General features: G+C 47.9%; 1 protein-coding gene across 2 annotated transcripts in view; it reads right to left on the reverse strand.

The window, feature by feature from the left end:
- Positions 1-1792: 1792 nt before the first annotated feature.
- The window catches only part of AUNIP (aurora kinase A and ninein interacting protein), a 30496-nt gene continuing 18095 nt past the window's right edge, over positions 1793-14193 (reverse strand). The window contains exons 1-4 of one of the 2 annotated variants that reach the window (XM_081869352.1): positions 7898-8000; positions 6565-6703; positions 5863-5989; positions 1793-2829 (exon numbers count right to left, since the gene is read on the reverse strand). In XM_081869352.1, the coding sequence (XP_081725478.1) occupies positions 1943-2829; positions 5863-5989; positions 6565-6657 (1107 nt within the window). In that variant the 5' untranslated portion in view covers positions 6658-6703; positions 7898-8000 and the 3' untranslated portion in view covers positions 1793-1942. Of the gene's footprint in view, positions 2830-5862; positions 5990-6564; positions 6704-7897; positions 8001-14193 lie in introns of those variants that run through there. The other variant, XM_081869353.1, reaches the window with a different exon arrangement.

The raw sequence follows: 14193 nt of genomic DNA on the forward strand, positions 1-14193 counted from the left end.
AAAAACTTTGAACTTAAGGTATCTCATGTGAGAAGTATTTTTTATTTTATTTGTGTAGGATTTTGAAGAGCAAACCAGCTTTTGCACCCAGAGCAGTGGGGAGCCTGTGTCCCTCTTGCCGGACTACACCTCCCATTATCCCTGAGCCTTGGTCATGCTGCCTGAGGCTGATGGGAGTTGGAGTCTGTCATCCACTGGTGGGGCCCAAATTTCCCACCCCTGACTTAAGTGGGGATGCATCTGTACTGCAAACGTGGTTGAGCCTCATGTATTTTATCTTTTAAGTTCCTTGGCTCCTTCAAAGCTTGTAATTAAGGGATAAAAAATGCAGAATGTCAGAGCGCAATTACGGAATAAGCAGCAGGATTGGATTTTGTCTGTTAAAGGTAGGGTTGTGTTTAAACTCATGGGGACCTTCTCAGCCACTGTTTATTCTACATTTAAGAGCAATGACAGATATTGTAAGCAGTTATATTGTGCCTCTGTCCTCTATACAGCTCTAGGAGCATTACTGCCATTTTCTTTAAGCCACGGTTGTGAATCTGGTGCATCACGTTTTCCATGTAGCAGAGCAGGGTTCCTCTTTCTGCATTTTTCTCACAAGAGCCTTGTAGGTGGGTGAGGTTAAGAACTCATTGAATGGGCAGTTTTGACCCCTGACCTTCCTCAGAGTTAATTTTGAAATCAGGTCTCCCTTCTTAACCTTTGACAGCAGCCTCTCAAAGTAATGGCTGCACTCAGAACTCCCGTCCAGTCCTTTGGGAGAGCGCAGGGACGAGGAGAGGATTTTTGCACACATTAGTGCTAATGTGTGGGTCTGAAAGAGACTCAGTTCAGTTAACTTTAGAGAAGTCAGCAGCCTTTCTTAAAAGCTTGTAGAGTTGTAAGGTGAGCGATTGACATGCTGTCACTTAACCTGCCTAAGCTGTGTCCTCTGTTAATGTGGCCTGTTTGGCAGATCATTCAAGGTTTTATATATCATGTTTTATAAGCCAGGAAGTTGCAGTCACTTTCGCATGAACCTGGGATCGCTCAGTTGGTAGAGCATGAGACTCTTAATCTCAGGGTTGTGGCTTTGAGCCCCAACATTGGGCAAAAGATTCCTGCATTGCAGGGGGTTGGGCTAGATGACCCTGGTGGTCCCTTCCAACTCTACAATTCTCTGATTGCTTTGGCATGAGGAGCTTGCTATATACTAAGCCAAAATTCTCCATTATGTCAGTTACAGACAAGGGCCATAAAAATGCTTCCCTTCTGGTGTGTTGTAAGCTCAGTGCTCGTTAGCCATGCAGGCTTTCTGTAGCATCCACACAACACTGTTAGCATCAAAATGCTAATCTGTATTCTTTTGTCCTTTATCTTTTCCAGGGGAAAAATCTGATTAAAACAAAAATAGTAAGAAACCAGATGAAATTTGCAACATTAAAGCAACCTCCCCCCTGCATACAAAGATCCAGATTTTTAAAAAGGTACCAATTCATTTTAAAACACAGAGAACAGAGTCCAAGGCAGCCTCCACTTTAATTCTACCTCCACCTGATAAAGAAAATTCATAGAAAAGTGAATGGTAGGTAGTTGGGAAGCCTTGCAAGGAGCAGTGGGGAAGGCACAGCGTAACAATTAGGAATACAAGCCTTATCCCACAAAGCAACAGTCTTCTTGCTTAAGACAAAAATGACCTAATAGAGCACATGAAGACCCTGCTTGTTTAGAATGTAATCTGGGTTTTCTTCTTGACACAGCTGCATATTTTGCCAATTGCAGCTTCTGGACCCATTAACAATACTCCATATGATATCATTTCTTTATTAGGCAATGTACAAGTTATAAAGAAACCAGCATGCAGAATAAGTATGAACGCTACATATATACCTAAGGTCTGCATCAGTTTGTTTTGAAAGTCTGCATTAGGGGCATTTCTCTCTCGCTGAGCAATTATGAGTTAGTGTTTAATGACTCTATTGCCTTCCGAATCCTCTGTGAATAACAAGTCATAACATGACTTCTCACTACTGTCTGTTAGAACAGACACGCTCCCACCTGGGGATAGGTGGGTCCAACTCTCTGCAGAGCAGCAGGCCCCCAAGCAGCCATGGTAGGATGGGCTCATTATAAAGTTGCTTTCATCACCAAGAAGCTTCTTTTGTAAAGATGTTTTGCCTCTCCCTTGAACAAAGAGGTGAGAAATGACTTTGTGACCCTCAGAGTCCTGCGTAAACATTGGCAGGCCTACCTGGCTGTCCTCAGTCCCTTTATCAGAATTGCAGACGGCCTTGTTGATTTTCAAACAGAGCCCAGCAACAGATTGATTGATACTCTGCTCTAGCTGAGGATTTATGTTCTCAGAGTCACAGGACTGCATGAAGGAGCTATAACAAGAGGGTGGGCATCTGTGTCTTCTCTGAGTTTTGGTGTCCTTGCTTGTAACTGTCAGGCTTTGGCTGCTTTGAGGAAACAAGGTGGTATGTTTTTCTCTTTCCCAACCACTATTTTTCTCTCTCAAAGCCAAATCAGAAAGAGTTCTGTGATCAGGATCCCTTTTCTCCTCTAGCTGCTGAATGAATTTTAATAACTGAGGATCTTCTGTCTCCGCAGCAGAGTCTCTTCTTTCAGTTGGGAGGATGCAAGTGGTAGTCTGGGCTTCAGGAGGGGTAGAACTGTAAGGAGAAATGTGTAAATCTGGTGTTTGTTGGGTCCATCCTCCTCCTTCCTGAAGCATGTCAGCTGGCAACATGGTTTTTCTGCTCCTAAACAGTCCATGGTTGTTCACCTTGGAGGCACGGTTTGATGCAACAGCCAGCCTTCTGTTTGGATTGGTTTTCTTTTCCTCTGCAAAAAAACAACCCCAAGCTGAATCTGAATATTACCAGACAGATCAAACACACAGCCTGTACAAAAACTTAGTATGATGCTGGAATGGCAAATACAAATCAGCAGCCTTCCATGGGCAATTTTTTTAAAAAATAGGTATCACATAATTGCTTCCATGACAAACTGCTCAACCCTTGCCTCTGGACAGATTAGTAACACTACAAAACTACCAGTCCCCTCTGGAATCACTATTGCCTCAAAGACTCAGAAGAACTACCCACCCCAGAGGAATCCACATGGGCACCTTTCTTTGTCATGGGTTTCTGCTACCAGTTGTGGGGGGAGGCCCAGAACAGTGACTTATGCAAACAACTTGCACATGGACTCCGACACATGTGAGTGGATGAGTATATAAGCAAAAGGTACTGCAGCTTTTCAGAAAAAGTGTGCCTTAACCACCATAAGTTTGGGAAAGCTTGCTGTAGCAGTCCCCCCCCCAAAAAAAGACACCACTGTTGATAACTGATAGAAGAAACATTAGAAGTGTTGTTATAGGATCCCCCTTTTTGCAGATTTGTATCCTGGAAATGAAGGATTGTTGCATGCAAGGTCTATGTTTCAGTAGGTTTTAAGTTACTTTAAATTAAAAGGGCAAGAGATTTCTGGTGTTACTGGATGGCCATGAGTGCAAGCAAGATTTTCCCTATTTAAATCAGGCATAGGCAAACTTGGCCCTCCGGATGTTTTGGGACTACAACTCCCATCATCCCTGACCACTGGGCCTGTTAGCTAGGGATGGCGGGAGTTGTAGTCCCAAAACATCTGGAGGGCCAAGTTTGCCTATGCCTGATTTAAAAAGTTGACTCCTCTAAACTCACTCCACTGGCCCCTAAGCAAGTCACTATTCTGCCTTTACCCACCCACCTTCCTGCAATATGAGGGCAATAGGTCTGATCAATATTCTACCTAAAAGGAGGACTGTTCAAGGAACACCAAGAAGTTTGGTGCTGCACCATTGTTGCTGCCTGGCAAGTTAATCCTCAGACTGATACCAGCAGACCACACTCTTATTTTCCCCCCCCCCCCCAGATCTCTGCAGCTCTCCCGTCATACCCTTTCATGGGATTGCAATCAACAAAACAGCTGGTCTGTCCTTTTTGAGAAAAGTGAAGTGAAAGCAAAGTAGGGTCACTTTTTGCTGCTCTTCTCAATTACCTTTTCCCATCTGCCTCTGGTTCCTCATAGGATTTTTCAAGTGATTCTAGATTTGATGTAGAGTGGGCAGTTGCTACCTCCTCTCCGCACCCTTGTTTGCAGACAATGGAGAAGCAAAGCTTTTTAAAGGACATTGTGTGGTTTTGTATAGTGTTTACACAATGCAAGGTGCAATGGAAGTGTGAAATAATAAATCCTCTTACAGAAAGCATTGCAAATGTTGTGCAGGTTATTAAACCCTATACTTTCCTTTTCATTGCTGTTGGGATAATGTGCAAACTACTGCACCTTAAGCATTTTGGCCATGCTGGTGCTCTGCAGATGCTTTTGTATTGCAAGTCCCATCAGCCTCAGCCAACATGGCAGCAGGGTGACAAAGGCAAGTTTAAGCTTTCCACTCCATGAAAAAGAGTTTTGTGGTTGCACAGTAATAAAAGTTTTTGAACAGAACACAGAAGTTCCAACGCCCACAAAATAAAACACGATGATAGCAGTCTCAGTATAGTAATGGAGAGGTGGTCTACATTTAAGAAATGGTACAAGCATGTTGGAAAAGAGTACTTTTCCCTTCATAGGACAGCACATCTGAAGAGTTAAATATTTAGTCAAAAGTAGCATGGCTTGCATACCACTTATATGTGCCAATCCAGCTAGGACATGCATGCCCATATCTATCCACCAGGCATACGGGTACAGAGCACTAATCAGATATTTCATAATGAGTCGTGCATAAAAATGAATGAGATTGGATTTGGTCACTGTGCTCCCTGTCCCAAGATGCTTGGCACTATTGCTGTGTACCTGACCAGAGGCCAGACACGCAGCTGGATCAGGTCTCTCCTCACAAAGTCCAGCCTTGGTATATTTGACTGCAGTTCCAGCCTATACATTTTCACTCACATGAGTAAAAATCACACCAAAATTTTAGAGATTTGTTTGGTTAAAATTTAAATAGGGGATCTAACCTAATTTGCTATGAAAACAGAAGGCACCCATTCAGCTGAACACCCAGTGCTCTTCTTCTTGACAAATCCAATACTGTAAACAGAGGTGCTTCCATTTGTTTTCGGCATATGGAGCCAAGTGCAGCAAAAGCCCCACTGACACGTTGCTCATGTATAGGGTGCAAAACTAGCCTACTGCACAAAGATATCATTGACATTGACCAGCCCACTTTACCTCTGGCTCCTCCCACCCCTGGCATGTGGCCCTTGAAAAGTCCAATGAGGCACTCAGACTGAAAAAGGCTCCCTGGTGTAGAACAATGAATGCTTTAAGCCCTGTCATCCACCCACAATCATTGCATATGGTTGTGGAATCAGAAATCCCCATGCACAAACCCCTGCTCACAAGTAGGGGCTCTGCCCAATTGGGGCACTTGAATATTTGTCCTGATAGCATGTACCTGCTACTCATGAGTGGGAGCTCCTGCTTTGAGCTTTTCTGCTCACACCACCACATGCAACAGGGTTATTTGCAGGGAGAGAAGAAACATGATGTCAGATGCAGTGCTCAGAGTGCAGCTCTGCACCTTACTCTAGACATGAATAGGGCTGCAGACTGATCTGGAAGAGCCTGGAGCTGAACTAGGAAACCCACATACCTGCAGATGTTGCTGGATTCCCAGTTCCCACCAGCCCAAGCCAGGAGGCAAGGGTCAGGGATGTTGGGAATTGTAATCCAGAAACCTTTGTAGGGGCGGCACAAGTTCCCTAGCCCTGACCTTGAGTATTTTGAGCATCACATCCAGAATCCCAAGTTCCAGTTGCCCAGCTTCCATCCGTGACATGTTCTGGCTTTTGCCCTCAGCTAGAACACAAAAAAACACCAACATACCTGCTTGTTGTGTGCTGAAGAAGGTGGAAATGGTGGTTTGCTTGGTGCACTGAAGAGGTGCTTTTGTTGGAAGAGGACAATGCAAAAGTTGGTTCAGTGCTCTTAATACTGGCTTAACCATGAAGCCCTGGATGGGAAAGCAGAAATTCTGTGTCAGAATTCATCACCATGCAGGAATTCATCCCTTTTAATAGCAGTTGTTGGGAGTCACAGGTGGGGAGTGTTGCTGTCACACTCAAGTTCTGCCTACAAGCAACCATGAAAACAAAGTGCTGGGCTAGATGAGCCTTTGGCCTGATCCTGCAGGGTTCTTATGTTCTCTTCCTTATTGTTCAGAACTGATTTATTCCCATAAATGTTAATTCCATGGGAACAGGACTTGCACGTAGGCCCTGTGACAAAGTGTTGCAGCACCTATTTAGGGGTCCTTCCAACCAGTCATGGCCCTCCTGCAGGACAGTCTTTGTTCCAGGTTTGGGCAGGCCCTCAGGCCAGACAGCCTGCACGGTGTCTACCTCCTCACTGCACATTTCCCAATATTAAGTGATGTCCCAAGTACACACCAACCACAAACTCACCAAGTAGTCTTAAAATGATCATCTGGCACCCAGGAATGACAAAAAAATTCTCCACCATATGCAGATCTGGGACCTTACAATGTGGAGTTATAAAAACATATTTTCAGGCTTGTTCCTCCATTACCTGTATTTTGCGTTTTTTAAGGGCTGATGTATCCAGCCAGACACCACAAGACTCAGGCTGCTTCTGCGCTGGGCTTTTGGCCTTCTGTTTCATGAGCAGTTTGTCTTCTGTGTTCAGATGATGCAAGGCTTTCTGCAATCTAAGAAAAGATGAGAGGCATGCATACTACGTTATACCAGTCTCTGTGGCTGCAGAGGAATGGTTGAAAAGTATACACCTGCCCCAATAGCTTCAGGGCTGAAATAGGCAAGGGATAAGGCCAGCCTATAGTATTGTTTCAACACGTTGATACCATCTGCTTCCACACCCATCTCAGTGGTTGGTTGGATGCAACCTTCATTGTAAACAATTCTGCGTCTGACAAGGAATGTGGAAAAGCAAACTTCCCAGGAGCTCAGCCCTCCCCATTTTATCTTCATATGAACCCAGCCAGGTAGGTTAAGCCAAGAATATGACTAGCCCATGGTCCCCCACCAAGTTTCATGGCTAAGTGGCAATTTAAAACTTGCATCTCCCTATTCAGCTACTTAAAGAACCTGGGTGCCTGCTGGATCGACGACATGTAAATTCCAAAGCAGCCACCCCTAACCTCAAAATGCTGAAGACTACCTCTATCAGTTGCTATCGACTGCCAAATCTTTTTAAAAGCCTTTAATTGGTTTTATATACATTTTTACAGCCTCCCACCTTTGAAGGAAGGGAAAGGATTCTCTAACAGCAAACTCAGTTCGCCAAGCACTGACTTATGTTGCCATCCACCTTCAGTGAAGCCCCTGTGTAGTGAGTGGGAAGGTGGTTGGCCTGAGAGCTATTCCCCACTCAGCCACGGAGCTCGCTTGAGCCAGTCACTTCCTCTTAACCTAGACCTATTCCACGGAGGTGTAAAGATAAACCGGGGCGACGGAGAGCCCCATACACCACATGGAGCTCCTTGGAGAAAAGGTGGGGTGTAAGAAACAAGACGGAGGTCTCGGCAGGCTGAAGGAAACCCAGAGTTTTGCATACCCATCTGCATATGGTGGAGGGAGGGTAGGAAGACCAAACTATCCCAGGAGAACTGAGCATGCTCAGTGGGCACTGAATGCTTCCTGGCAACATTTTGACGGTGGTCCTACTTGCAACCTGTTTTTTAAAAATAAAATAAAATTCCCACCCTTCCTCCAAGGAGCTCAGAACAGCGTGCACAAAATTCTCTCCTCGCCATTTCGTCCCGCGGAGGCTGAAAGGAGCGGCCCAGGTTTTTCAGTGAGGGCGGGATTGCAATCTGCGTCTCGGAGCACTACACCGCCCTGCCTCCCTCCCGTCGCCCACCTTGCATTTGCAACAGCATTACCTGCATCCGAGGACGCGCCAACAAGAGCCTATCCCACCAGGAGACTTTGCGCTTCAGCCCAGACTTGCCCGGTTGCAAAGCGATTCCCAGAATTCAACGTTCCCGCGTCTCAAGCCCCGCCCGTCGCCCTAGGAAATGCCCAATAGCAGGGCAAGCAGCAACCTTGCCCCGCCCACTAGCCTCTTCCCGCCGCCTTGCCACGCCCCCTTCTCGCTCGCTCTCGCAGCTGCGCCCAGCGGGTCGTTGTGAATCTTTTGCGACATTCCGAGCTAGTCGTCTCTATCCCCGCATCCCTCCGCGCACACACAGCCCCACCCGCTGCCTATTTACTTTGCAAGTAAGCCCAGGCCAACGGATGCAACAGTTTTAACAGCTATAACCGCGGAGATTACTCCCAGGGGTCCAAGACAACTCTCATTGTGCCAGAGATCTGGACAGACACACACCAAATACGAAAGTGGCTGTGTAGTTCAGTTGCAAAAGTAATCCCACAAAGAGCCAGTGTGGTGTAGTTGTGAGTGTGTCAGATTAGGAACTGAGAGACCAGGGTTCAACCCCCCCACTCAGCCATGAAGCTCACCAGGTGAACTTGGGTCAGTCACTACCTCTCAGCCTAACCTACTTCACGGGGCTGTTGTGGGGATATAAATGCAATAAACAAATTAAAAAGTCAAAGCAGACGTGTTGCTTCAGAAGGTGGAGCAAGGGGGAGGGGTACAGAATCCACAATCCATACTGGGGCAGTCTCCCTGCATTAGGCCCACACATGACAGTCAATGAGTGTATACAGCCTGTGTACACAAATAGCTGAGCTGTACACTCCTATGTTATTCACATGGAGCCTTTGACGAGTGTAGTCTGTACCAGTGTACACAACAGACTGAGACAAAACAACTGAAAACATTATTTCAGTATTTCAATATTTTGTTGGAAGCCGCCCAGAGTGGCTGAGGAAACCCAGACAGATGTGCTGGGTATAAATAATAAATTTATTATTATTGTTGTTATTATTATTATTATTATTATTATTATCATCATCATCATCATCATCAGCTGGGAGAACATGAAGACAGGAAACTGATACGGAAGGAGAGGGGGGGGGGCACCTTTCCTCACCTCCTTCTCCTCAAAGGGGGCCCGAGGCGATGACCTCGATGACGCCCAGCCCCTGAACCCCTACACTGTTGCACAAGCACCACACTATACCCCTTGACCTTATAAATATTCCTTATCTCTCTATACGGGCGGAATAAGCCCTTCTTTCCTATGCCTTTTCTATGCCTTCCTTTCGCCCTATTCTCAACATGAGTTGACCGTATCAAACTAAACCCTCCATTGACTATAATGGCCGCGCCTCAGCCAATCAGGAGCGTGCCTTCCCCTGCAGGAGCTAGCTCGGAAGCTCTTGCACGCCTCATTTAACCTCCTGACAAGTTGCTGACGGCCCCCCGCTGCGAGAACAATGGAACCGAAACCAGCGACCTCGTAAAACTGTCAAAGTCTGGTTACAATGTATCCATTTGTTTCCGTTTCCAATGTACAATATACACTTGACCGGCGAGGCGGCCGAAAGCTTCGGAAAATGATATAAAATCAGCCAAAGCTCCGATTTTCTTCGTTCCGACATCGTTCTACTCTGTTCCCTCTGGACTCCATGTTGCTGCCCCACTGCCATAATCCCCTGTGCGACAGGTCACGTACTCAGGAAGACCCTAATCCGATCGGATCGTTCTGCCAAACCCTTCCTCCGGGCAATGCCAAGTGGCAGACGATGCATATCTGTTCCATTGTCTTGCCACCACCTGTACTCAGGAAATGTTTATCCATGTTATCTATGCATATCCCTTCACTCTGCATATCTCCCCCTCCCTTCCTGAAATGCTAATAAGTGTAACCCTACCTGACCGTAATGTATTCATGACGTGTTTACATGTAACCCAACCTTCCCATGATGTATTCATGACGTTTTCCTGCATTGTATTCTGGGACTTGGAGGGAACTTTTAAAAGTCTATGTCGCCCCATTCTCGGGGTTCAATCTCATCTTGAACCTGTTGGCCAATAAACTCGGATCTCCGCATTTTGCTCCGTCTCTGGCTGAACTCATTTCTTCCGCTAGGACCCGCGGACTTAGTCCGACGTGCTGGGTGGCAGGGCAACTCCGCACCCAGATTTTACCGTAACATTTGGCGCCCAACGTGGGGCGGGCGGTACTCCCGTGTTGCTGACCGGGGGCCCCGAAATCTTCAGCCGGCTCCGGGCCATTTTGCCTGGGAAGATCCTTTGGACCTCCGGCCATCTTCCGGGCGGTAATCGAACGTCCCTAGGGTTCAGCCGGGGAGCAAAGGGAATCCGGCCGGCTTATTCATCGATCCCGGGATCGCCATAGAAGACTCGTGAGTATAGGAAGAGAAAATCCAGTGCACTGGTGGGAAGGGGGTGGAAATCTCCTGGCAACCGAAATCTCTGCCCTCCTCTCTATCGCTCTTTCTCGCCTGTCTCTTGGTCCAATTGGTAAGAGAGACCGTGGACTGCTGCTCGACCCGAAGGGGGGTTCTGAGCTCTATCTCTTTCTCTATATTTCTCCAGCCAGCCGCACCAATTGGGAGCCCGAAAGTAAGACGGAGAGACCCGACTTGAAAGATAGTCGACTCTCCGCAACGGGTGATCCCAGTTGAAAGCAAGGGGTTGGAGTTCTTTTTCCGAGCTTCCCGAGCGTCCTTTCTAGGGGGCAGGAAGTGGTCTTGCTTTCTATCCCAATCCCAGCCGCACCGGTCGGGCTACGTACCACGTGTACCGTAAGCCCGCTTCCGAAAGCAAGGGGGATTTTCGAACCAAGACTCTATCCAGGGATCACCTGATCTGGCACTGCGTGGCGCAGGCGTTCAGTAGGGCCCCTTTTCCTGAGATTGACGATAGGTAGGAGGTTGCCAGGAGGGATAGCCCATGAGGAATTGGGCGGGATTGGCAGAGTGGAAAAGGACCCCAGGTTATTGACTAAGGAAATAGGAAGGAATACCGGATAGCTAGAGCTCTCTAAAAACCCTCTAAGGAAGTTGCCAAGCGACTAGAAACCTTTCTTTACTATAAATCCCGTATTAAGTATATCAATCTCCTAGATATACCAATCCTTACCACCCTTTCTCTCCCCTCTTTCTGTCTAGACACGCGTAAAAACATAGAATGGGTACCCAGGCTTCCAAACGTGAGCGGGCTCACTCTGGGAAGAAGGCTTCTAGAAAGCCTTCTCAGTCTCAGAGGGACCCTGACTCTCCTCTCCAATTTGTCATCACTTATTGGAAGACGATTCCAGGCCACAAATTATTATCAAAGCAAAAATTAGAGGACCTCTGTTCTGAAATCTGGCCCGCCAGCACCGCCTCCGCCAAGCCCGAATTGCGTTGGCCGGTGGGAGGTTCGTTTAATGAAGAACGTATGAACCACCTAAAGAGATACCTGATGGAAGAAAAACCCCGTCAGTTGGAATACCTAGCTACCTTTGAGGCTGTAAAGGGATTCCTGCAAGCCCCAAAAGGATTTACATCTTACCAGCTACCCATATTGAATCCCGGACGGCACCCCATGCCCCCCCCTTACGAAGGGCACTCCGTAGATGATGACACACAACGGGCCCTGATCCCCTTTTATTATAGAGGATCGCCGTCGCCGCCATCTAGTAGTGATGAAGAAACGGGGGATGAGGGGACACAAAGCAATGAGAATAAAAGAGTCACGAGGCTACAGGCTAAAAGAGACCAGAAAGACCCCGGACAGGCTAAGACAAAGACCCCCCTTTCAACGCGTCAAAACGTAGTTGAGAACCCCGTCCAAGCCAGAGAAAGCCTTTCCCCCTTGGAATCTCGTGCGCCCACTGCAGAACTTCTAGACCTCACTGCAGAAACCCCAGGAACTTCCGATCAGGTGAGCTCTACCGTGAGCTCTACCGCGGTCCAAATGCCCCTAAGGGCTTTGCCGATTCCACCACTTCAACCTGATGGACCCCCACGAATGGTTTATACACACCAACCCTTCTATACCTCGGACCTCGTAACTTGGTCAAACCAGATGCCCTCCCTGAGGGACGACCCCGATAAATGCCACCGCCAAATCAGCGCCATCTTTTCCACCCATAACCCCACCTGGCCTGATGTCCATGTCCTCCTGAACGCCCTCTTCAATGAGGCTGAGAAGGCGGATATTTTAACGAAAGCGGGGGAAGCCATAGAATCACCCGACTATCAGAGGGGACGACCCCAAGGGTTACAGGCCCTCACAGCGCAATGCCTCCGAGTCGAGCCTGCATGGGATTATAACACCACCAATGGAATCTGGTACCTGAAACTATTTAAGAAAGCCATTCTAGATGGTGTAAAGGCTGCCGGACAACGCACCGTAAATTGGACTAAAGTCCAGACGGTAATGCAAGGACCAAATGAGCACCCGTCTGATTATTATACCAGATTAGTCGCTGCCATCAAAACGTGGGGGGGAATAGACCCCGAGAATCCACAACATGAAGTAATTGTTAAAGGTTTCTTCAAGGATCAGGCCTGCCCAGACATTAGGAAAGCCCTGAATCTCCAAATTGGATACGATGGGAAGAGTATAAGCGAAATCTTATCCATCGCAAAATCCGTCTATAACTCTAGAGATGAAAGAAAGAAAAAAGAAACAAAACCTGAGGCCGAACACATCTTGGCTTTGAGCATGGAAACTACCTATGGCCTTAACCGGGGCAGAGGCCTCAGCCGCGGAAGGGGAGTCCGGGGTGGAGGACCTCCAAATCCCTATAGATCATGGGGACCAGGCACCGGAGGGTGCTACTATTGCCAAGAAGAGGGACACATAAAAAGATTCTGCCCTTACCTTAACACACCACCCTACGGAGGACAGGGCTCCCTGCCCTTCCCTACCCGAACAAACCAGCCCCCCCTCCTCCCGCAATCTAACCTAAACCAGGGGCACATTAATCATCCACCGGAAGACTACATTCCACAAATGCCTCCGAACCAAATGCCTAAGACCCAACGACCCCAACCGGGCCCAAAGACCCAGATGCCAGCCCTGAACGCGCCTACTCACCCTTGGGCAAACGCCACAGCTCCCCCTTTGCACCCCCCAAACCAGCCGCCACCTGAGGATCAAGATACTTATTGACAACCAGAAGGGGATCCCAGTCTGAGTCCAACCCAAACCATCTGCCCAGTGTTAGCGTTGTCACCGGAAGATCCTGTCTGCACTATCGAGATTGATGGCCACCCCTATCAATGTCTACTAGACACAGGGGCCACATATTCCACCTTAACCGATAGTCATCTACAACCAGGGACGGTGACCAAGAAAGTTATGGGACTAGACGGGATACCCCGCACTTGCCCACTCTCGCAACCGGCTAAAGTCACCCTTGGACCCCTACTAGCAGAACACACCTTCCTTTTAACTAGCAGTCCTGTTAATCTCCTCGGCAGAGATCTCCTATGTAAACTCAACGCCACCATAAAGTGCTCCTCAGATGGCATCTACCTATATATGCCCGAGGAATCCATCCCCGCGTTCCAGGGTATTGTACAAGAAGCGAAATTGGACCGTCAGTTTCCCGAACTCCCTCCAGAGTTAGAAAACGAATTACCCCCTTCCTTATGGGGCACTGAATCAACCTCTGTCGGACTCCTGATATCAGCCACTCCCGTTAAGATCACCTACAGAACCGACCTACCCTTCCCTTGCACCAAACAATACCCCTTGCCTAAAGAAGCCATCGAAGGGTTAACACCCATGATCGAGGACTTCCTCGAGAAAGGGATCTTAGTTCCATGCGCCTCGCCCTGCAATACTCCCGTACTCCCGGTAAAGAAGCCCTCGAAGGAGGGAGCCCCAGTCCGATACCGTTTTGTCCAGGACCTGAGACTAGTAAACCAGTTCGTAATACCCCGACACCCAGTGGTGGGCAACCCAAACTCCCTCCTGAACGCAATTCCGGCGGGAACAACTTGGTACTCTGCCGCGGACTTATGCTCCGCCTTCTTCAGCATACCCTTGGACCCAGCTAGCCAATTCCTCTTCGCTTTTACCTGGGGACCCAGTCAGTTAACCTGGACAAGGCTACCCCAGGGGTATGTGGAGTCACCTGCAATATTTTCAGCCATTTTACACCAAGATTTACAAGACATCCATCTCCCTGCAAGCTCCGCCCTCTTGCTCTACGTAGATGACCTCTTATTATGCTCTACTAGCGAAGAGGCATGCAAAATGGACACTAAACACCTCCTGTCTGAACTAGCGAGGAAGGGGCACAAA

This window comes from Podarcis erhardii, assembly GCF_964252035.2.
Source record: "Podarcis erhardii genome assembly, chromosome: 7".
Classification (NCBI taxonomy): Eukaryota; Metazoa; Chordata; class Lepidosauria; order Squamata; family Lacertidae; genus Podarcis; species Podarcis erhardii.